This window comes from Drosophila suzukii, chromosome 2R (genome assembly GCF_043229965.1).
Source record: "Drosophila suzukii chromosome 2R, CBGP_Dsuzu_IsoJpt1.0, whole genome shotgun sequence".
NCBI lineage: Eukaryota > Metazoa > Arthropoda > Insecta > Diptera > Drosophilidae > Drosophila > Drosophila suzukii.
This window is the reverse complement of record NC_092081.1, coordinates 17,714,938-17,734,213: the sequence shown is the minus strand read 5'-3', so window position 1 is coordinate 17,734,213 and position 19,276 is coordinate 17,714,938. Positions and strand designations below refer to the sequence as shown.

General features: G+C 44.3%; 8 protein-coding genes across 14 annotated transcripts in view; 4 read left to right on the top strand and 4 right to left on the bottom strand.

Annotated features, from left to right (window-relative positions):
• Window positions 1-323: 323 nt before the first annotated feature.
• Window positions 324-2,614, top strand: puml (pummelig). Of its 3 annotated transcripts, XM_017074230.4 has the most exons (3): window positions 328-480; window positions 550-839; window positions 1,128-2,614. In XM_017074230.4, exons 2-3 carry the CDS (start codon window positions 696-698, stop codon window positions 2,355-2,357), a joined length of 1,374 nt encoding a protein of 457 aa, XP_016929719.2. In that variant the 5' UTR covers window positions 328-480; window positions 550-695; the 3' UTR covers window positions 2,358-2,614. The 3 variants fall into 3 exon arrangements, with proteins under 3 accessions (XP_016929722.2, XP_016929719.2, XP_016929718.2); XM_017074233.4 differs by lacking the exon at window positions 550-839 and having other exon boundaries at window positions 324-480; XM_017074229.4 differs by having other exon boundaries at window positions 328-839.
• Window positions 2,615-4,193: 1,579 nt separating this feature from the next.
• On the bottom strand, window positions 4,194-5,601 carry cathD (cathepsin D). Its single transcript, XM_017074234.4, has 2 exons — window positions 4,620-5,601; window positions 4,194-4,555 (listed from the first exon to the last, which is right to left on the bottom strand). The coding sequence occupies exons 1-2, from the start codon at window positions 5,523-5,525 to the stop codon at window positions 4,295-4,297; spliced, it is 1,167 nt and encodes a 388-aa protein (XP_016929723.2). The 5' UTR covers window positions 5,526-5,601; the 3' UTR covers window positions 4,194-4,294.
• Window positions 5,602-6,059: 458 nt separating this feature from the next.
• Window positions 6,060-7,585, bottom strand: LOC108008951 (uncharacterized). Its single transcript, XM_017072862.4, has 2 exons — window positions 7,073-7,585; window positions 6,060-6,707 (listed from the first exon to the last, which is right to left on the bottom strand). The coding sequence occupies exons 1-2, from the start codon at window positions 7,502-7,504 to the stop codon at window positions 6,378-6,380; spliced, it is 762 nt and encodes a 253-aa protein (XP_016928351.2). The 5' UTR covers window positions 7,505-7,585; the 3' UTR covers window positions 6,060-6,377.
• A 284-nt stretch (window positions 7,586-7,869) lies between these two features.
• On the top strand, window positions 7,870-9,751 carry LOC108010227 (deoxyribodipyrimidine photo-lyase photorepair). The gene is made up of 3 exons (XM_017075072.4): window positions 7,870-7,975; window positions 8,030-9,304; window positions 9,363-9,751. Exons 1-3 carry the CDS (start codon window positions 7,934-7,936, stop codon window positions 9,714-9,716), a joined length of 1,671 nt encoding a protein of 556 aa, XP_016930561.2. The 5' UTR covers window positions 7,870-7,933; the 3' UTR covers window positions 9,717-9,751.
• Window positions 9,722-11,278, bottom strand: LOC108010228 (proteasome subunit alpha type-6). Its single transcript, XM_017075073.4, has 4 exons — window positions 11,129-11,278; window positions 10,968-11,067; window positions 10,729-10,905; window positions 9,722-10,316 (listed from the first exon to the last, which is right to left on the bottom strand). Exons 2-4 carry the CDS (start codon window positions 11,041-11,043, stop codon window positions 9,835-9,837), a joined length of 735 nt encoding a protein of 244 aa, XP_016930562.1. The 5' UTR covers window positions 11,044-11,067; window positions 11,129-11,278; the 3' UTR covers window positions 9,722-9,834.
• Window positions 11,279-11,619: 341 nt separating this feature from the next.
• On the top strand, window positions 11,620-14,811 carry Atg10 (Autophagy-related 10). The gene is made up of 4 exons (XM_017073980.4): window positions 11,620-11,696; window positions 13,419-13,518; window positions 13,580-13,721; window positions 13,793-14,811. Exons 2-4 carry the CDS (start codon window positions 13,423-13,425, stop codon window positions 14,056-14,058), a joined length of 504 nt encoding a protein of 167 aa, XP_016929469.2. The 5' UTR covers window positions 11,620-11,696; window positions 13,419-13,422; the 3' UTR covers window positions 14,059-14,811.
• On the top strand, window positions 11,648-13,340 carry LOC108009538 (tRNA (adenine(37)-N6)-methyltransferase). Of its 2 annotated transcripts, XM_017073979.4 has the most exons (4): window positions 11,648-11,838; window positions 11,937-12,132; window positions 12,193-12,670; window positions 12,725-13,340. In XM_017073979.4, exons 1-4 carry the CDS (start codon window positions 11,777-11,779, stop codon window positions 13,183-13,185), a joined length of 1,197 nt encoding a protein of 398 aa, XP_016929468.1. In that variant the 5' UTR covers window positions 11,648-11,776; the 3' UTR covers window positions 13,186-13,340. The 2 variants fall into 2 exon arrangements, with proteins under 2 accessions (XP_016929468.1, XP_016929467.1); XM_017073978.4 differs by having other exon boundaries at window positions 12,193-13,340.
• Window positions 14,049-19,276, bottom strand: part of Dgk (diacyl glycerol kinase 1) — a 54,552-nt gene continuing 49,324 nt past the window's right edge. For all 4 annotated transcript variants that reach the window (XM_036813182.3, XM_036813183.3, XM_017073977.4 and 1 more), the window contains 4 exons: window positions 17,724-17,879; window positions 17,366-17,594; window positions 16,591-16,772; window positions 14,049-16,537 (listed from right to left, as the gene is read on the bottom strand). In XM_036813182.3, the coding sequence (XP_036669077.2) occupies window positions 16,448-16,537; window positions 16,591-16,772; window positions 17,366-17,594; window positions 17,724-17,879 (657 nt within the window). In that variant the 3' untranslated portion in view covers window positions 14,049-16,447. The remainder of the gene's footprint in view (window positions 16,538-16,590; window positions 16,773-17,365; window positions 17,595-17,723; window positions 17,880-19,276) is intronic.

Sequence of the window (19,276 nt, the reverse complement as noted above, 5' to 3'; positions counted from 1 at the left end):
AGTTGTCTTAAATTTGAATGATTGGTTATGTAATCATTATTTTGATAGGTCTACTTATAAGTAATTGACAATGCCAAATCGTTGTACACATCACTTTCATTATTGATAAATAAGTAAAATCTTTACAAAACAAGGGACATATTTTAGAAAACCAAAGGGTTAATTTTTAATGGGATCCCTTTTTCCCGCCCACAACAACGTCCATGCCCCAGCCCAAGCGTTACTCAACACTGCCGGCGAGCAGCTGACCGGGCCAGCTGACGGTGTGACCGCACTCTGTTTGTTTTTCTATTTGTGTGGGTTAGTTAGTGCCTCTTCCCACCAGATTAGCAACAACAATAAGTATTTCACCATTAGAATAGATAACATGTAATTGTGACACGAAACCCGAATCAAAGGCAGAACAAACCCAAGCACTTGCGCTGAGCATTAGCATTAGCAGAAGTTCAAAGTCATCACAACTCGGCAGTACTAAAAGGGGTACAAATTTGATTTTACTTTCGTTGGAATTTTCATGAAACTCTCGACTTTCGACGGGTACGCACGTAGCGCGCAAATGGTGGCGGAATATTATTATTGTTAGGAGAGACCAAACCAAACCAGACCAGACCCCCCGCACACCACACACCACTCCTCAGTCGTCGTCCCATAAAAATCACAAGTGGGAGACCCAGATCGTTGCTAACGGGAGCGAGATGAGCGAACCGCTGGCATTGGCAAGCGGCGACGTGGTGGATCCGCCGCCCACATCTACTTCCGCCTCTATTTCCAACCTGCCGCTGCCCACAGTCGCGCAGGGATCGTGCGCGGTATCGGGATCCAAGGGGATGGACCTAGAGGTAAGCAGTGTGGGCCCAGGTCCGGCTCCATCTCACCAACGTAGTCGGCTTTGCCTGCTGAAATTACGAAAGTTCCCTCAACAACAGAAAAATATCCCCATTTCCCTGGCCCCATTTTGCAAAAACAACTGCGCAATTGACTCACAGCCGCTGGTTAAGTAATTTTCGGCTGGGAACACCTGGCATGGATCGCATAGCCAGCGGCAAGAGGTGCCCATCGAACCCACAACACTCTGTTATTGTAGTTTCACTCCCAAATTCACTCGTCACTTTCTCTTTCTCTCGCAGGATCCCCGAAACAACAGATTCTTTCTCTGGAAATGGTTGTGTAACTGGACATCCAGCTCACCAACAATGCTCCGCGCCGTCGAGAAGAAGATACTGTCCTACGTGAAGCTGCCCTACAGGGGCTTCTTCGTAGACATTGGTCCGGCGGTGGGCGAGGCCGACAAGATCTGGACCATCAGCATGAACACAGAGTCCAAGGAGGTGCCTTTGGTTTTGCTCCATGGCTTGGGAGCGGGCATTGCCCTGTGGGTGATGAATCTGGATGCCTTCGCCAAGGGTCGGCCTGTATACGCCATGGACATCCTCGGATTCGGACGCAGCTCGCGACCGCTGTTCGCCAAGGATGCCCTGGTGTGCGAGAAGCAATTTGTGAAATCGGTGGAGGAATGGCGCCGCGAAATGAACATTAACGACATGATCCTGCTGGGCCACTCGATGGGCGGCTTCATTGCCTCCAGCTACGCGCTTACATACCCAGAGCGAGTCAAGCACCTGATACTGGCCGACCCCTGGGGCTTCCCCGAGAAGCCCTCGGACTCGACCAACGGCAAAACCATACCGCTCTGGGTGCGGGCCATAGCTAGAGTCCTGACCCCGCTCAATCCGCTGTGGGCTCTGCGCGCCGCCGGACCCTTTGGCCAGTGGGTGGTGCAGAAGACGCGGCCGGACATTATGCGCAAGTTCCAGAGCACGATCGAAGAGGACATCAACCTGCTGCCGCAGTACATTCACCAGTGCAATGCTCAGAACCCTAGCGGTGAGTCCGCCTTCCACACAATGATGCAGTCCTTCGGCTGGGCCAAGCATCCCATGATTCACCGCATTAAGGACGTGCGCAGCGACATACCCATCACATTCATCTACGGCTCCCGATCGTGGATCGACTCTTCGTCGGGGGAGAAGATCAAGTCGCAGCGAGGTAGCAACATGGTGGACATCAAGATCGTGACAGGCGCCGGCCATCACGTTTACGCCGACAAGCCGGACGTCTTCAATCGCTACGTGAACGAGACCTGTGATATGTACAAGGTGGCTGGTGGCAAGCTGATCACGCCCCTGCAGCTGATCCGCGAGTCCACGGAGTCGGACGAGGAGCGCGAACCCAGCCTGAGCACAGCGAAGACGGTGGAGGTTCAGCCGGAGGTGCAACCTGCCTCTGAGGCCGTGACCGCCGTTGACACTTCCACGCCGACCGCCGACGAACTGGCGGCCAATGTCAAACCGAAGTGAGCAGATGCAGCGGGGTTCGCGGAGAAACAAACAAATCACAGCTCGCCTGCCAGCCTGTATCTATTAGCTTAGTATCTTTGCCTAGTATTAAATGGTCATCTTATTTACTCAGCCGCTACTTTTACTCTACATCGTACAGTCAAACTTGGCTACCTGGAATTAGGCCCCAGCCGGCATATTCTAATTTATATTTTTGAGATTTCAAGTTATACAAATACTGTTCGATAATTAGCTTAAATATATTTGTTACAAAGCAATTCGGATTGAATAAGTCTTGATCAATTGGGGAACTGTTAAACTGAATCCTTAACTAAATTTTGTTTTAAAAATGTAAAACAGTTTCATTTTGAAGCTCATAGTTAAAGATTAGTTAAACAATTTCGACAATATAGATTGTTCTCGCAACTACACAAACACCTCTTCACCGGCTATCGCTTACTTGTGCTGATTCAGCCACGGTGCAAAGGTCACTTCAGGGGCACTGGCATTGTCACTGCGCACGGAGTTCCATTGATAATCTGGTGAGCTAATAGAGGCATTCTTTAGTCCGCCGAAAAGTTCTCTACGAATGCAGCCGATCCCAAACATACGTCAGACCTGACATCGATCCGGAAGAACCCACACGCGCCAGTTGTTTTCTATTCCTTCGGTTTGGGTCGAAGGCTATCTCAAGTAACTGCAAGCTGATAGGCCGGGCAAAAACAATGGAATTATGTAGGTGAAAACGGTAGCGGATCTCAGTGATTGGGGCCTGATTTTATCAATATGGATGATTCATTGCAGACCTTCTCGAATATATAAGAAAGTATAGATAATAATATTGTGAAACTAAGATTTTTTAGAACATTGGTTCTAAGCAACTTGAGTACTTATAAAATCTTTCGCTTTGATTTAAATGCGATAGATATTTAATACCTGAAAATCCGTAGAATTAATATTTTCCGAATATGCTAAGTACTCTATTAGCATCTAAAGTTTGATGGGTGTCAATGAAAAGTTTAATTTATTTACCATGTAATAGCGACACATTTTAAGTACCAACATTTTTTTTTGTTTCGATACATTCATAGAAATGCACTCCGACAATCTAAACCTTTTTTTCTAGAAATTTACAATACTAAAATTACACATGACTACGAATTAGCAACCGGTTTGTACCGAGTGCTACCTAGTACTTATGTTCCATAAAGATCCATTTTTTTTTTGACAGCACAATAGTGTAACATCTATTTATTTTTTAACGTCGCAATAAGACAAAACACGAAGCTAGAGGAATTACTCGTAAAAACATACTCGTCATTGTTAAAAACTACAAATTTGACTTCAAAGCGATCGAATCGGAATAAGCAGATAAGACGACTCAAAATATAAAGAACAATTTGTTGATATAAGAAGTAAATTTCAAAACACTCGTCCCAAAAAGTCTCTGATCCTCCAAAAAATAATATGCACAAAAGAAATGTGAGTCGAATTTTCTGCACTTTGCAGTGTTGTGTTAATTAAATGACAACAGAGGAAGCCGTTGAGCCCCCGAGATTTGTTATCAGCCGGCTGGTTCAAGCTTCGCTCTGCTGGAACGAATCACATAATAGAAGAATATACAATATACAAAATAATTGAGTGGAAAAAGCTTGTCAGACAGCCATGTACATTCGTTTTCAGTTAGCCCCGCCACTGATGATGACAAATGCAATTCACCCGTATACATAATATATATATATATAATATAATATATAATGCTTGGGAGCTTATCAAATAGCAGAGCAAGCAAAATACATTCGGCTGATAAGTAAGCAAAAGTTGGCATAAACAACTCATAATCAAACAAAGAAACGCTATAGCTAATACATATATATTCCGTAGCTTCTTCGGATAAAGCCACAATAGGATCGATAATGTTTACAATTCAAATTTTAAGTATACTTTTCTTTGTTCGATTATTTCGCATCGGCGAAGCCCACACGATCGTTGCCCATGTCAAACTCGGTGTAGTATTTGCCGATGAAAACGTCGCCCAGGATCCACAGGGGACCATTTGGCGGGGGGATGTCGATGCCCATGAAGCCGGACAGGCAGATGGTCTTGCCCATCTGTGCCACGCGGAGAATATAGTCCTTGCCCTCCAGCTCAAAGGTCTTGCCGCCTAACACGAACTTGATTACGGGGAGACTGGGGATCAGATCGCAAGAAACAATGTACTGAAAGGGGAAAGCAGATGGAATAATAACTTTCCAGGGAATTCTTAATATTTGGGGTACCCACCTGTCCGCCAATGATGGGAGTGCCACCGATCTTCTGGTTAATAGAGGTGGCCTCCGCTAATGGAGCAGCAATCAGCGAGGTGCCGGTGTCGGCAATCACCTGGCAACCGCCCTTGCAGATCTCCAAATCGCCAATGGAGCCGGAATCCATCTTGATCTGCCAGTAGGCCTTGCGGGTAACAGGCAGATAGGTGAAATCACCGGTATAATGATTTGGATCGGAGCCGCCAAAGATGATCTCACCGCCCTCGGGGGAGGCGGGATCGCGGTTCAGGTAGAAAGAGAACACCGGAGCAGAGATCAAACCCTGTTCGTACATGGCGTAGAACGGGGGCTTCACCTTGTCCACGGAGATGGAGCTGTAGCCCAGGCCCAGGATGCCGTCGAACTTGGCGGCCACGAAAGCGAGACCGGGCTCACTGAGCGCTTCGGCGAATGTCTGATCCTTAATGTCCAGGCCAGCAATGGAAACAGTGTCCGTGGATAGATATCCGGACAAGCTGCCCGAACCGTAGTGGATGGCGAACTCAGTGCCGTTCTTGGTGTAGGTCTTCGACTTGCTGGCATCGTACTTGTTGTGCATTAGGCAGGCAATGTTGGTCAGGTGACACTTCTTGGAGGGCACCCACAGGTTCGAGGAGCCGGTGTCGAAAACCACACGGAAGTTCTGCGGCGGCGAGCCAATGGCAATGGGTCCGTAGTACTGGGCGTCCATGTAGTTGGACAGCGGTTCGGGGACATCGCCGCCGCCGTACTTAATGCGCAATTGCTGCAGTTCTGTGCCCACATCGGCGAAGTGGCGGCGGGCCGATTGGAATTTATGGAGCGGCACACGCAGCAATCCAGGCTTCTGATGGGCCACGGTCGCAGCCAGGAAGGCGACCAGCAGCAGTGCAATCTTCTGCATTTTGTTCTTAATGTTGTTCACTTGACTGACGGCTAAAACTGCAATGATCGCTGCCGTTAATTAAATATAGCGGCACAGCGAAAATGATTCAGCACAGATAAGGTACTAAATTTGGCCTGGCGCGTCGCTGTGATTATGGAGACACGATAGTTCTCTTGGAACATTATGGAATTCTTTCATTTTTTAGTAAACTAAATATATTTTAAATTACTAACTGTTTGCAAGGTCCGTTTATTATGTAAGTATTAAGATTAAGAGCTAATTCAATGAGGGAATACCTAGATATTTCTAACTTTACCATCTTCTTTCTTTTTGGCTTTAAGAGGCTATTCGAATATATGATATAACCAGGGACCGTAACGGTTAAACCTTTTACAGATTAACGGCTATAACTTATAACATTCAAAACATGAATTGCCCTAATAAGTTAACATTTTATATATAGTTAAGAATCGATAGAGTCCAATTATCTTTCGCTTTGCCCGCAAAACTTGCATAACACAAAAAAAAAGAGTTGTAACCAAGATAAATCAATAAGATGTTAATATTTTTCATTTAATTTAATCATTAGCATGTTCACATCACTATTTTTTAGCTTCTTTTATAATGACAAGAATTCTGTTGTGTTTCAATAATACAAATTATTCAAGTATTCAATTACAAAGTACATGGTTTATTACTAATGTATTCAATAATAAGGGTAAATGTTGTATTGCAGTTATGCATATAATAATTGTATATACAAAAGAGTTAACGTAAATGCTTTATATGTGTTCCTTTAAATGGTAAACCAAATTGCAAATTAAAATCTCGCAGTTTTCGTAGAAGTAATGAAATATCTTATCTTCTCTACTACTTTTTAAGATCACTCATTACCTTACAAAGTTTTGATTTCACACTAGCGAAGACCTCTACATCGTTAGTTAGACCATCGATGTTTTCACGGAATGGAGTAAGTCTGGCTCGGTCCTCGAAATTCTGTTTGGCCTGTCGCAAACGATGGTGAATCTCACCCAGATCGTGCATTTGGCCAATAGATAGCTCCTGATCCGTGGAAAGCAACGCCGAAAACAAAACGGCAGACTCGTGACTGATTTTGCTGTTGTACCCAACACAGGTCTTCCGCTCTAATTCTTCGTTGTCTATAAGCACGATTTGGGATCTTCCTTCGGACTCACATTTCTGTAAAGGGAAAGGAAATTTAATAAGATATGACGAACTATTCAGTTGCTTTAATGACGTCTATAAATGAATTTCTGCAATTTATAACTTTTGTTATTTTCGGTAAGGATACCGGAAAAGTTAACACTTTTAGATTTCCTGAAGTAATAAGAGAAATGCATAGTTCGTTTGTAGATTGTATGTAGAGTTGGTCTCTCATAAGTGTTGGGTAGTGATTTGTAATTATCAATTGAGTTTTTGAACCAGAGTCAGATGCTTTTCGCTCTGGTTTATAGTTATCATTTTAAGATTATTTAAAAACTTACAAAAAATTCAAATATACATTGTACATAAACATATGAAATTGAATGGTTTACTGTAAATACCTTGGCTTTCTGGATATCGCCAGTTAGGATAAAATCTTGTTGGGGTTGCAGTACGAATCGACTTGCCAGGCCGCAATCGGGAGTATACTGATAGCCATGGTCAACGCGTCGGAAGAATGGATGCAGGTCCAAGAGCTTCAAGCGTTCCTTGACCTTCTCCGACAGCTCGTAAGTGTCCAATTGGGGCAGTACGTCGTTCAGGAATATTTTACAGACTTCCTGGGCGGAGAGGTCCTGGAAGGCCTCGTTTGTCGTTGCCCATTCCTGCCAGGCGGAAGCGTCCTGAATGTAGAACATTCGGCAAGAGGACGCTGCGTATTCGATCAACTCCTTATGAATCGACTGTTCAGGTCCTCGCAGAAGAGTGGATCGAGCAGCCCGTCTAATGTTGGCATTAAACGTTGACTCGTCCAATATGTCGTCCATTTCCATCAATGGTTTTATTAAGTTCCAAAGTGCAAGCAAATATAAAGCGTCAGAGCGTCGATTTTATTTTGCGCTTTTAGAGCTGCGTTTTTCTTTAATCGATTAATGTAAGATATCGTGATCAATGCGCCGATTTCTTGATTTGGTTTGGTTGTTTGGTATTTTCGGGATTTTCCGATAGGTAACTCGATAACAAACGCGAAAGTATTTCCACTATGCATGTGCATCCAACAACATATTAAAATAATCTTGTATTATTCAATTAAATTACAAAATATTATTAAATTAATAACTGATGAATGCAAGTAGCCCATACAGCGGAATAATTTGTGACTTCTCGACTTCGATCAAAGAAGGGTATTCAAAGTGCGGCTACATTCTCCATTCACCCCCTGCTTACAACAGCTGATAGAGTTGCCACCCCGAGAAACAGTTATGTTTACACTTGCGACCTATTGGCGCGAATCGTTTAAGATTGTGAGTTATACTGAATTACTAGAACACCAATTAGGATTTTATTTCCTTAACCAGGTCCTCCCGCTTCACATAATGAAACGGACCAAAGTATCAAAGGCAGGTCCCTCCAAAAAGTCCTCCAAAAAGGAGGACAGCCCCAAGAAAGTGGACAAAAGTAAGCAGGAAAGTAGTGACGAGGAGGCTTCCACTTCGAAGGCTTCGCTGGCTTCCAAGCCGGATTACCAGAACTTCGAGCAGTTTCTCATACACCTGGACCACCAGCGAGTCTGCACGGCAGCCAGCATTCAAGAGTTCTCTTTCCGGAAGAAAAGAGCGCGCGTTCTGTCCAAAACCGAAGATGTAGAGGAATCCAGCAAAGGAGGCATCGTCTACTGGATGTCCCGCGATACCCGCGTTCAGGACAACTGGGCTCTGCTCTTCGCCCAGCGTTTGGCTCTCAAGTTGGAACTACCTTTGTCGGTTGTCTTTTGTCTGGTTCCCAAATTTCTGAATGCCACCATTCGTCATTACAAGTTCATGATGGGCGGCTTGCAGGAGGTGGAGCAGCAGTGCCGCTCTTTGGACATACCATTCCACCTGCTAATGGGTAATGCCGCGGAGAAGCTGCCGGAATTCGTGAAATCCAAGGACATAGGAGCCGTAATCTGCGACTTTGCCCCACTGCGTTTGCCGCGCAAATGGGTTGAGGATGTGGGCAAGGCGCTGCCCAAGAGTGTGCCGCTGGTTCAGGTGGATGCCCACAATGTGGTTCCCCTGTGGGTGGCCTCGGATAAGCAGGAGTACGCTGCCCGCACCATTCGCAACAAGATCAACTCGAAGTTAGGGGAGTTTCTCACCGAATTTCCACCTGTAATAAGGCATCCCCATGGAACGGGCTGCAAGGAGGCGAAACCTGTGGACTGGACAGCTGCCTATGACATGCTGCAGTGCGACACGGACGTGGACGAGGTGCAATGGGCCAAACCGGGCTACAAGGCGGCCTGTCAGCAACTCTACGATTTCTGCACTCGCCGCTTGCGCAAATTCAATGACAAACGCAACGATCCCATGGCAGACGCCTTGTCCGGACTCTCCCCTTGGCTGCACTTTGGCCAGATTTCGGCACAGCGTTGCGCCCTGGAGGTGCAACGTTTTCGGGGACAACACAAGGCTTCGGCAGAGGCCTTTTGTGAGGAGGCCATAGTTCGTCGGGAGTTGGCGGACAACTTTTGCTTCTACAACGAACACTACGATAGCTTAAAAGGTCTGAGCTCGTGGGCATATCAAACCTTAGATGCACATCGCAAGGATAAAAGGGATCCGTGTTATGGCCTAGAGGAACTCGAGAAGGTATACTGCAGAAGCTCTTTCCCTAAGCTATACAATTAATAAGGTTTAATCTCTTTAGTCCCTCACCTACGACGACCTGTGGAACTCGGCGCAACTGCAGCTGGTGCGCGAGGGCAAAATGCATGGCTTTCTGCGCATGTACTGGGCCAAGAAGATTCTCGAGTGGACCGCCACCCCTGAGGAGGCTTTGGAATATGCGATCCTGCTGAACGACAAGTACAGCCTCGATGGACGCGATCCCAACGGCTATGTCGGCTGCATGTGGTCCATTGGGGGAATCCACGATATGGGCTGGAAGGAGCGGGCCATTTTCGGCAAGGTTCGATACATGAACTATCAGGGGTGTAAGCGCAAGTTCGATGTTAACGCATTTGTGATGCGATACGGAGGTAAGGTGCATAAGAAAAAATAAAACCGTTTTCGTCTTTGCCTTAGTTTTGAATGCAAGCCAAGAGCATTTTTGTATTTAACCATAGATCCAAGGAGAGGCTTTATAAAATATGACAAAATTACAGCTAGCGGGGCAGAACTTAGTCCTTCTCAGCGATCTTGGTAAGATGCTCCTCGATCTCCCGCTCGTCCAAAATGCGGAAAGTGGGATCAGTCTTGCTGACCACGCCGATCTCGATGCCGTTGGGCTTGAAGTCAATAGCCAGTACGCTGGACAAACAAGTAATGGCCAGCTGGATGGCCTTCTCCTCGGACAAGTTGTTCTTGTACTTCTTTTCCAGATAGCTGTTGGCCTCCAGGGTCTTGGCACCAACGGAGCAGGCCTTAAATCCGCTGAAGTAGCCAGCCGGATCCGTCTTGTAAACGCTGGCTCCGATCTCAGTGTCGTACGCGATTAGCACCATGCTGCAACCGAGCGGACGCATCTCGGCGTTCTGCGTGTAAACCTGGTTGATGTCGGCGATGCGCCGGCACAGCACATCCACGGGCATATCGTATCCGTACTTGTAGCGGAAGTTGGCGGCCTCGTACCTGGCCTTTTGCACCTGCGAGCGGGAGTCAGCTAGAGTAAAGAAGGGAAACGATTAGAAGGATCTACAGGCATGATCTACTGCATGTTCAGAATCAGGTCAGCTTGAATCTATGAAAATAAGCTAACAGATGTTTCAGACCAAGCATAACTTTTAATGTCTTAAGACCTGATTCCCTATATATCTACAAACTTTTGAGTCTGACTTTAGGGAAAGTCCCTTAACTCTTTTAAGCCAGTTCCTCGATTTTACAAAAATCTCAAACGTTAACTAATGCCAAATTTTAAAAGTTCTGGATTTACAATGGATTGTTCTAAACACCCCGGTTTGTGAAACATATGATCCTAACATCTATGAGTTCACAAAAAGACCTACTGGGTATAGAAAAACATAGACTGACTCATGCCGGAATCTACAAGGAATCAAGAGTTGCGCTTTCCATACCCATGCGTCCGGTCATGGCGCATCCAATGTCCTTGGTGATGCGGAAAAGGTGGGTCACCGTCTCGGGCACGATGTTCTTCTCGGTCACCTTCTTCTGGGTAGCCACCACGGCACAGTCGCCGCTTTTCAGAGCCACCGTGGTAATGTTCTCCTGGGCGATGGCCTTAAAGGCGTACTCTGTGGGGGATACGGGAATGTTAGATCGGGGGTGGAGGAGCCGGGAGTACCAAGATACTCACCCACTTGGTAGAGGCGTCCCTCGGGCGAGAAGATCGTGATGTGTCTGTCAAAGCCGGCTGAACTTCCGCGAGACATGTTGCGTGTTTCTTGATTCGGTGGCTGCAAATGATACTTAAAGCCGGTTAAAATCGAGTTAAGAGGACTGCGGAAAGCAACACACCCTTCGAACAATAAGAATTTACAGATTTGTATATGGCAGGGAAAATGTCGCTTCAAATCGAACCTACTGTGCAAAATTCAGATTGTCATTCTCAACCCGACAATGGGCCTAAAAAATACCCAAAAGCAACGCGCGCTGGGTTTTATCGGTTATCGTGGATATCGAATATAAAAAGGTGATGAGTTGAAAAGAGCTAGAGTACAAAAAAGCTAAATAAATTTTCACTGAATTTTTGTTTTCAATTTATATAACTAATAAATAAGATTATATATTATATTCAACACAAAATGTGACAAAATGTTTGAAAATATTTGTAAATTACATTTCATTACCCAATTCAAAAAAAAACTCGCAATTTATGCAGATTAAGGGATAATTTAACCATTATCAAATCTTGTTGCTGTAACAGAAGATGTATCTAAAATCAAAAGAAGCTGGATCTAACTAGGAAGTAGCTAAATAGCCATCACTATAGGTACTTGACTTATCGACAATCGATAACGACGCGGTGCCGTGCGTAAAAGACGGCCCATCTCTAGCTGAATGTAACCAATTGGGCAAATTCGAGGTAAATATTTATCAATAACAGCGGAGTACGCTGCATTTGTAAATTGATTGGGAGCCAAGTGCGGGCCGCCGGAAGCGAAAATGCACGAGGATGATCTGAAGAGTCAGTTGACCATTGCGCGGAACGAGATCAACAATCTCAGGTGCGTTTGGGAGACACAAATTCTCGCATAAGGATAGGTGTCCTTTTGCGACTGGTAAAGTTCAAGTTCACACCGATTTTGCCTTGACCATGATGCAGGCAGCAAGTGCGCAACCTGCAGCATGTGCAGCGCAAGGACATCGAGACGATAACCCGCCTGCTGCAGGACTTCCGCTGCGAGGGCTGTGCGAGCAACAACAAGAGCAACAACGCCAAGGACAAGGTCGCCGGCGAGAAGCAGGAACAGCAGCAACAGCAGCAGCAGGCGCAGGAGCAGCAGCCGGGACAAGGTCAGGTGCGTTTGACCCTGCCACACACAAACAGAAAGACACCCAACCTCCCCACCCATTCCCAGAGCAATCATACCAATGGAGGAAATACCAGCGGAGGAGATGACAACGCCCACTTTCGGCCCATAGGAGTGATCCGGACCGCTTTCCCGGAGAAGCGAGCCGTACCCAGGCAATCGGTTGTGGGTAGTCGTCTGCGCGGTATCATCCAGCTAAATGACGGCGTCTTTACCAATCCGGAGCACTCGCTGGAGGGACTGGGCGACTTCTCGCATCTGTGGCTCATCTATCATTTCCACCGCAACAATGCCCATCCCAAGGCCAAGGTGGCGCCTCCCCGCCTCGGTGGCGAGCGGGTGGGTGTGTTCTCCACACGGTCGCCACACCGGCCCTGTCCCATTGGTCTCTCATTGGTGGAGATAGAGAAGATCGAGAACGCCACCATCAGCTTCTTTGGCACGGACATGGTGGACGGAACTCCGGTGCTGGACATAAAGCCCTACATTCCATACTATGATGCGCCGTCCTTGAGCGTTGACTCAGGTACGTTGGGCGACGATAAACCTGAAAGCCAACTAACGTTCTTGCCTCGGACAGGACGCACCTCCGCCGGACCGCATGAGAACAGCCTGGACTTCTATGATTCCCGGCAAGAGCCCGACGGAGAGGAGTCTGACCTGGAGCTGTACGGAGCAGCTGGTTATTCGGGCAACTCGGGCATGGGTGCGGATGCCATGCCGCCGCCACCGAGTGCCGTGCGGGTGCCCAACTGGGTGGTGGCCAGTAATCGACTAAGCGTCACCTTTAACGAGCATGCCGAGGCACAGCTAAAGGAGCTGCAAGTGGAGAAACAGTGCATCGTAGACATTCTGGAGGCGGATCCGCGCTCCGTTTACTTGCGCACAAAATACGGCTCGCAAATATTCACCTTCCAGCTGCGGGAGGTCACGGTGACGTGCAAATTCGATGACAAGGCCGCCACGGTGACAGTGGTTCAGGTCCGGCGTAATGAAAATGTACAGGTTACCGCCTTGGACGGCGATCTGCGTAGCGCCTAACTTACGGATTATTGCAATTGATATTTGTTCATTGAAGATTTGTGTTTAGCTTAAGTATTTCGTGTTGAGGAGCTTTAACCTTTGGCGTTTCAATTTTGCTCTAGGATACAGGACATTCTGAAATATATGTACGAGGCTTGTTTCCCACGCAAAAACGAATTGTTTTCTTTCAAGTATCTTTATGTGTGTTTAATGATATTAAAGTAATCCCTTCTTAACTTGTTTACTTTCAGTATAATGGGAGATTTAAGCTGGAAAGATTTTCTGAGTCAGGCTAAGCAGTTCCTAGAAATTTCCCAGCAGTTGGGTGAAAGTTGGATGCTGGTGGAAAAAGTATGTAGCCCTACAAGTTGTTAAAGTTTCATTTATAAATAACAAAAATTTTTTGATTTAGGACTCGGATGAACCCAACACCTTCCTTAAGTTCAGTCAAAAGATTAAGGATAATTCAGGGGAGTTCGTTAATGTGGAGTATCACGTTGTCTATAGTATTTCCTATCAAGTACCCATGATGTTTTTCCAGGCTCACAGATCAGGTATTAGTAATAATATAGGATACTACTAATTGTTATAGAAACAATTCGAAACTAAACTAATTTTCTTGCAGATGGAAGTCTTCTGGACCTGGAGGCTACTTGGAAACTGTTTATGCCGGAAACAAAAGCCAACGATCTCTACCAGATACTTACTCAAATGGACCATCCTGTACTGTTTAGACCTTTCATGGCACTGCATCCATGTCGCACCGCCGAGGTTCTCAAGCAATTCGAACAGCCAAGTAGTAATCAGGTTCTAACCTTTATAAGCCTTTATGGTCCCCATATCAAGTTGAACCTGCAAAATGCCTACGGCCTAAGCAAAGATTACACGTAATTTGGATTTATTGGTGGTTGTTTTAAACACTGGTTATAGGAGTATACACGTGTGGATAATATGGCATATGTATTATACAGTTTTACATTCCATTCGCTATCTTAAACTGGTTTGACCTTTACACTGAATATGCTATATTTGAGGGCCATTATGGGTACCCATCTCATCTAGTACTTGGCACAAGTGAAGATCCAAATTGTACAATATATGCGGGCAAACAGTTATGGGATATACATAGTTATATAGCGACCACTCTACCACACTTCAGTGGCTAATCTAAATACGAAACAAAGTACTATAATAAACCTACAAAAGGAACCAAACTTTGTACACAGATTATAACTCCGCTTAGGGGATACATTGTTCTACTTATGCATTAAAATATGGCTAACATAGTATATAGTTTGCGAGTTCCACTCGCTTTCTTCGTTTCTTTCACTGGTAATATCAACTAGTAGTTGCTTGTTCGATTATTTCATAGTATCCAATATAGAGCTAATTTTAGACAGTTATATGCTTAGACCTAATTGTACTGTACACAAGCGTGGCCTAAGTTGAGCCGCTTTGCTTTGCATTTTACTAATGTTAAGTGGTTCATTTATAATTAATGTTAACTGGCTACTGTGTGGCATTAGCGGCACCCCGGCGCCAACACAAAATCCTCCTGTTCCTGGCGAAACCGAGGCATTGTGGGCTTGGGGAATCGCATTGAAAATGTTTATTTGCAAAATAAATCGATTTTTATGTATATTACGTTAGTTTGCAATTGTAATTTGACAGAATACACGTTCACGTACATTGATATAATATGCTTACTATTGACAGGATATCGTGCCAAAAGATTAGGGGGTGTGGAGTATGATATTCCTGTGGAGGAAATCCATGGGTGATAAGGATGGCACGAGGAGAACTCAATATAGACAGAAGAAATGGCTAGGATCATATAAAGTGTTCTGTTTCCAAGCAAGTTCTGTGTGATAGGTATATTACATTATGTAGGAATTTTTCAAATAATGGTATTTATCTAAATGAGCTATTAATTTTTTGATCTACTTAATCAAACTAATGATTTGGAGGACACATTACATTTCGAGTATATCCAATTAATGCAATTTGTATCTCATGGCTTTTAATAGTTTAAAATAGGTGCTTGTATAGTTTGTTTTTATATTTCTATTATCTAAACACTTTCTGGGGATAATTAATTTAACAAACAACATATTTATTCGTGATTTCACTGTATGAAATTTGCACTGTTTCCTGCTTTGCTTTTTAAAATTTACATACGGTTTCCAAAAATGTTATTTTGTAAAAAACCCGCAAAAAGTAAAATCTTGGTTTAGTAGTAAAAAATTAAAATGGAATGTAGGTTTTTTATCTGAAATATGAATTTGGTGGGTAGTTTTGGCCCTCCCAGTGTTTATTCCTTGCCATAATTGCTATTTGTATTCATGCTGAAAATGTTTTTGTGTTTCGTCTACGAGTATTGTATTTGCGAGGATCTTATTGGCACTAAACATACATATATGACTATATGAAATATACACGTTTGTAGTATTATTCAACATCCGATTCTTGTCATCTCCATATATGTATTCATATATAAAATTTCGTTTAAAGCTGCACCATTTAGTTGACATTTGCATATCAAGTTACATTTGTTTTCTCTATATATACAATATAAAGTACTAAAAAAAAAGTAAAGTTCGTATATCAGTGGCGAGTGTTGCTCAAATGCAATCTCTCGAGTCGGAAATCAATGATATGTTTCTTTTTTATATCTTTATATAATATACATCTCTTCGATCCCAGCAACACCCACCACTGGCGATGACGGAATAAATTACTTAAGCCTAAGGCATAAAATTCGCACTACAATGCTGTTAGTTTTGGTTTGTTCTTCTGGTTGTTGTTTGGTTGGTCTCATTTCAGTTGCATCTTTGGACAATTTTCGCTATGTTTATCGTTTTTTAAAGTGTATTTCTTTTTAAATATCCTGTGGCACTGTACACCTAAAGCCTTCTAGTACTGGTATTGCTATATACAGCTTCCGCACTCGGTTCCCATTGGAATGGTCTTGAGTTGACTCGACTCGGTTGTATATTTGGCTACTCTAACACTAAATATAAAGCTCTGTAACTCACTCGACATACATACATCCAAGAATACATGTAGCACATCTACACATACTACATATCATAAGGGAAAGCCTTAACCTAGGGTTAACCAAATCGATGCGATCGCGGGTGGACTAGGGTTAAAGCTATTGTCGCTAGGCTATGTTATGGACGGTGGTGCTCCTAGTGACGATCCGAAAGTCATCGTCCAGCTCATCGGCGGATTCGGGGGCATTCCGGCCCATGAAGTCGCTCGATGCGCTGCGCCTGAATCAGCTGCACAGCAAGTTGAAGAACCCGCGTCCCTTCTCCGATCGCGGTGCCATCAGCATGGGCACCTGGTTCTTGTGGGTCACCTTGATCTGAAAATTCAAAGTTAGATATTGTTTTAAAGCAAAATAAATCCATGTCTCACAGTGCAGGGCATCTGCATCCAGGGCTCGCCGTCGATCTGCATGGGAAATGTCTTCTTCGTCTTGATGATCACCTCGCTGCACTGGGCCAAGCGGCGTCCCGAGGCCCGGAGCCCAGTTCTCACCTGCCCCATGTGCAGGCAGTTCTCCAGGCCAATCACCTCGATCAGGCGATCTCCAATATCTGAAATATTTATTTAATAGGTCAATAATGGTAATTGCTTTCTTCTTTAATAAACTTTAAAAATTTAAATAAATAGGATTCTTAATATTAAAACACGAAAAGATTTTCACAGATTTAAGAACAATTGGCTACAAGTTAATCTACTCTTGAAAAAAGAGAGATTTCACTAACACGTCACAAAACCTGAAACCTAGGTGGCGCTAGTGAAATTTCGCAAACAGCCGATTTTTTGTATGATTATATCTCCATCCATCTCGCACTAATTATTTAAAATTGTTTGGTTATAACTTTTAAATGAATTGACCTATTTGAATAATTTTTGGCATGTAGAAGAGTATTGATAATAAGAACAAAATCTCATTTAAGTCTTGACTCTACGAGCAACGGGAATAACTATAGATGAATGCATCCGATAAAGAAACTACACATTAGTATATATTAAGAAGTTGAGCTCTTGATTATAACAATTCTTTGGATCCATTCCTATACCATTGATATTTCTGGTAAGTAAAAAAAATAATATCTGTTTTCTGATAAACCCTTTAGTAGTTTTGGATTATATTTTTATATGAGGCTTGGAGAGGTTAACTCACCCTGTATGGCCACCGACAGATCCACGGAGTTGAAGCTGGTGGTGGAGAACTCCTTGTCGCCCGCCCGGAGCTTCTTGCTCTTGCCAAAGGGTCCGGCGCTCTTGCGGATTCGCTTCTGGGACAGGTGCTCGCCCCACAGGTTGGAGCCGCCGTGGGTGTACGGGATGTTGAGCAGAGCCACTCCCTGCAGGTGGGGACCATTGGCCAGGTCCAGGGCAACGCCATCGCACTGTGAATTGCAAGTATGAAGCGAAGGTTACACGCTGCGTTGCATATAGAATTCGTTAATAAATCACCGATAACGGGTGACCCCATTCCCTACCAGATTTCAATCCCAACCCCCTCCCAATCCGCTTACCACAATCTCAATGCTCTCGTGGAGATTCTTGCAGGATGCCGCAAATGTCTCGGATGTTGCATATTCGAAGTACCAGAGCTTGTTCTTCATGCGGCTGTTGAATTTGTGCGGATTCTTCTCGCGCTCCAAGTGAAACTTGACGCAGATGGCCGCGTCCTGGGGAAATAAAATCAAAGCGTTGTGTGGGTTGCGATGAGAACAAGGCCAATCAAAAGGTCAGCGGCGGAACGGGCCATTCAGGGTCACGTTCGGATTGCACTCGACTGCGATTGCCATTTCCCATTCAGAGTTTCCCGAGAAATCTCAATTAGATTGACACCCCGGCTGCCATGGCAATGCAATCGGTTGGTATTGGCCCAACCGCAGGAATGCTAATTAATGTTGTGGCCGAACGTTGGATAAGTTGTCTAATTTATATTAACAATCGACAGGTGAGAATAAAGCTCCTTATTTCAGTTAGTTGCAGTAATCGAAAAGTTGTAGAAACTTCCAGGGGAGAATGATTTATCACGAAGTTTAAGTCTCTGCAGTTGCGAGCAAGGTGTTAATTCACTTGTACAGTGGCAGACAAAAAATTATAGTCAAAAGAACCTTACCCCTTTGAATAAATTTAAAAACACTAAATCAAAAGGAATTGGAATGTCAGTTTCGGCCCTAAAAAATTTTTGGTTTTTTCAGGTAGGTGCATTTTAAAAACTTAGAACGATGATCACATGTTTGTGTGTTAATTCTATGACAATAATATTATAAATCCAAAAATGTTTTTTATATAACGCTGATAAGCAAAATTAAAAGAAGTAATACCTCCTATCAGGTTTTAATGTTGAAAAATTTAACATTTTTTTAAGGTATTGGGCTTGAATTAAAGCCGTTTGAACATGAAAGTCATGTTCTTTTCAAAGAAGGTTCAGTTTGGTTCTGGCTTTTTTTATTTCTCTACCGATTTCAGTCTATCTTCGACGCGAAAAAAATTGGAGATTGCAATTTTCACTATCAATTTAACATTGTTCATTGGTAAAATCAAGTAAATTGGTGAATACCAAGATGATCCTGACACTTTTCTTTCTAAATAACTTTAAAATTAAAGAGGCCACAAAGCAAGTGCATCTTTTTTCTAAAACCTAGTAAAAACCTAGTGCTATTTTCGTATCCACATGTGCACTGGGTAAGCTCACGTGCTGATTGCTCCCTTCCTATGCCAAAGTGTTTGCTTTACAGAGCCCCAGGCACCGGGAAACTGCCAACTGGCGACTGGCTACTCCATTCCACGGAAGATGAACGTACGTAGGAGGTCCCTTATCGGGCGGACGGCTGCGTTTTAATTTCTTATGCGGATATTCGGTTGCGTGCCCGCCCCGTGGGCCAACGTTGCGCATACGACACGTTGCACTCGCTGGCAAGCGCATTTGTTATGCATGTCGCTCGGCTCCCGTCCTTTGTACGCCGGATGAAGGGCACGTGGTGGTGGCAGGACTTTCAATTACGGCCTGTTGGTTGGCACAGCAAATAAGATTTATTACCGCTCGACGTCAAATTGAATTGTCAACATGAGC

Coding starts and splice junctions, on each gene's coding strand:
- LOC108008951 (XM_017072862.4), bottom strand. CDS start 7,504: ATGGAAATGGACGACATATTGGACGAGTCAACGTTTAATGCCAACATT. Junction 6,708..7,072: donor GCGATATCCAGAAAGCCAAG/GTATTTACAGTA, acceptor TTCCCTTTACAG/AAATGTGAGTCCGAAGGAAG.
- LOC108010227 (XM_017075072.4), top strand. CDS start 7,934: ATGTTTACACTTGCGACCTATTGGCGCGAATCGTTTAAGATT. Junction 7,976..8,029: donor GGCGCGAATCGTTTAAGATT/GTGAGTTATACT, acceptor TTCCTTAACCAG/GTCCTCCCGCTTCACATAAT. Junction 9,305..9,362: donor GCCTAGAGGAACTCGAGAAG/GTATACTGCAGA, acceptor TAATCTCTTTAG/TCCCTCACCTACGACGACCT.
- Atg10 (XM_017073980.4), top strand. CDS start 13,423: ATGGGAGATTTAAGCTGGAAAGATTTTCTGAGTCAGGCTAAGCAGTTC. Junction 13,519..13,579: donor GTTGGATGCTGGTGGAAAAA/GTATGTAGCCCT, acceptor TTTTTGATTTAG/GACTCGGATGAACCCAACAC. Junction 13,722..13,792: donor TTTCCAGGCTCACAGATCAG/GTATTAGTAATA, acceptor ATTTTCTTGCAG/ATGGAAGTCTTCTGGACCTG.
- puml (XM_017074230.4), top strand. CDS start 696: ATGAGCGAACCGCTGGCATTGGCAAGCGGCGACGTGGTGGATCCGCCG. Junction 840..1,127: donor CCAAGGGGATGGACCTAGAG/GTAAGCAGTGTG, acceptor TTTCTCTCGCAG/GATCCCCGAAACAACAGATT.
- LOC108009538 (XM_017073978.4), top strand. CDS start 11,777: ATGCACGAGGATGATCTGAAGAGTCAGTTGACCATTGCGCGGAACGAG. Junction 11,839..11,936: donor AACGAGATCAACAATCTCAG/GTGCGTTTGGGA, acceptor ACCATGATGCAG/GCAGCAAGTGCGCAACCTGC. Junction 12,133..12,192: donor AGCAGCCGGGACAAGGTCAG/GTGCGTTTGACC, acceptor ACCCATTCCCAG/AGCAATCATACCAATGGAGG.
- cathD (XM_017074234.4), bottom strand. CDS start 5,525: ATGCAGAAGATTGCACTGCTGCTGGTCGCCTTCCTGGCTGCGACCGTG. Junction 4,556..4,619: donor CTCCCATCATTGGCGGACAG/GTGGGTACCCCA, acceptor TTCCCCTTTCAG/TACATTGTTTCTTGCGATCT.
- LOC108010228 (XM_017075073.4), bottom strand. CDS start 11,043: ATGTCTCGCGGAAGTTCAGCCGGCTTTGACAGACACATCACGATCTTC. Junction 10,906..10,967: donor GGGACGCCTCTACCAAGTGG/GTGAGTATCTTG, acceptor TATCCCCCACAG/AGTACGCCTTTAAGGCCATC. Junction 10,317..10,728: donor CGCCATGACCGGACGCATGG/GTATGGAAAGCG, acceptor TCTTTACTCTAG/CTGACTCCCGCTCGCAGGTG.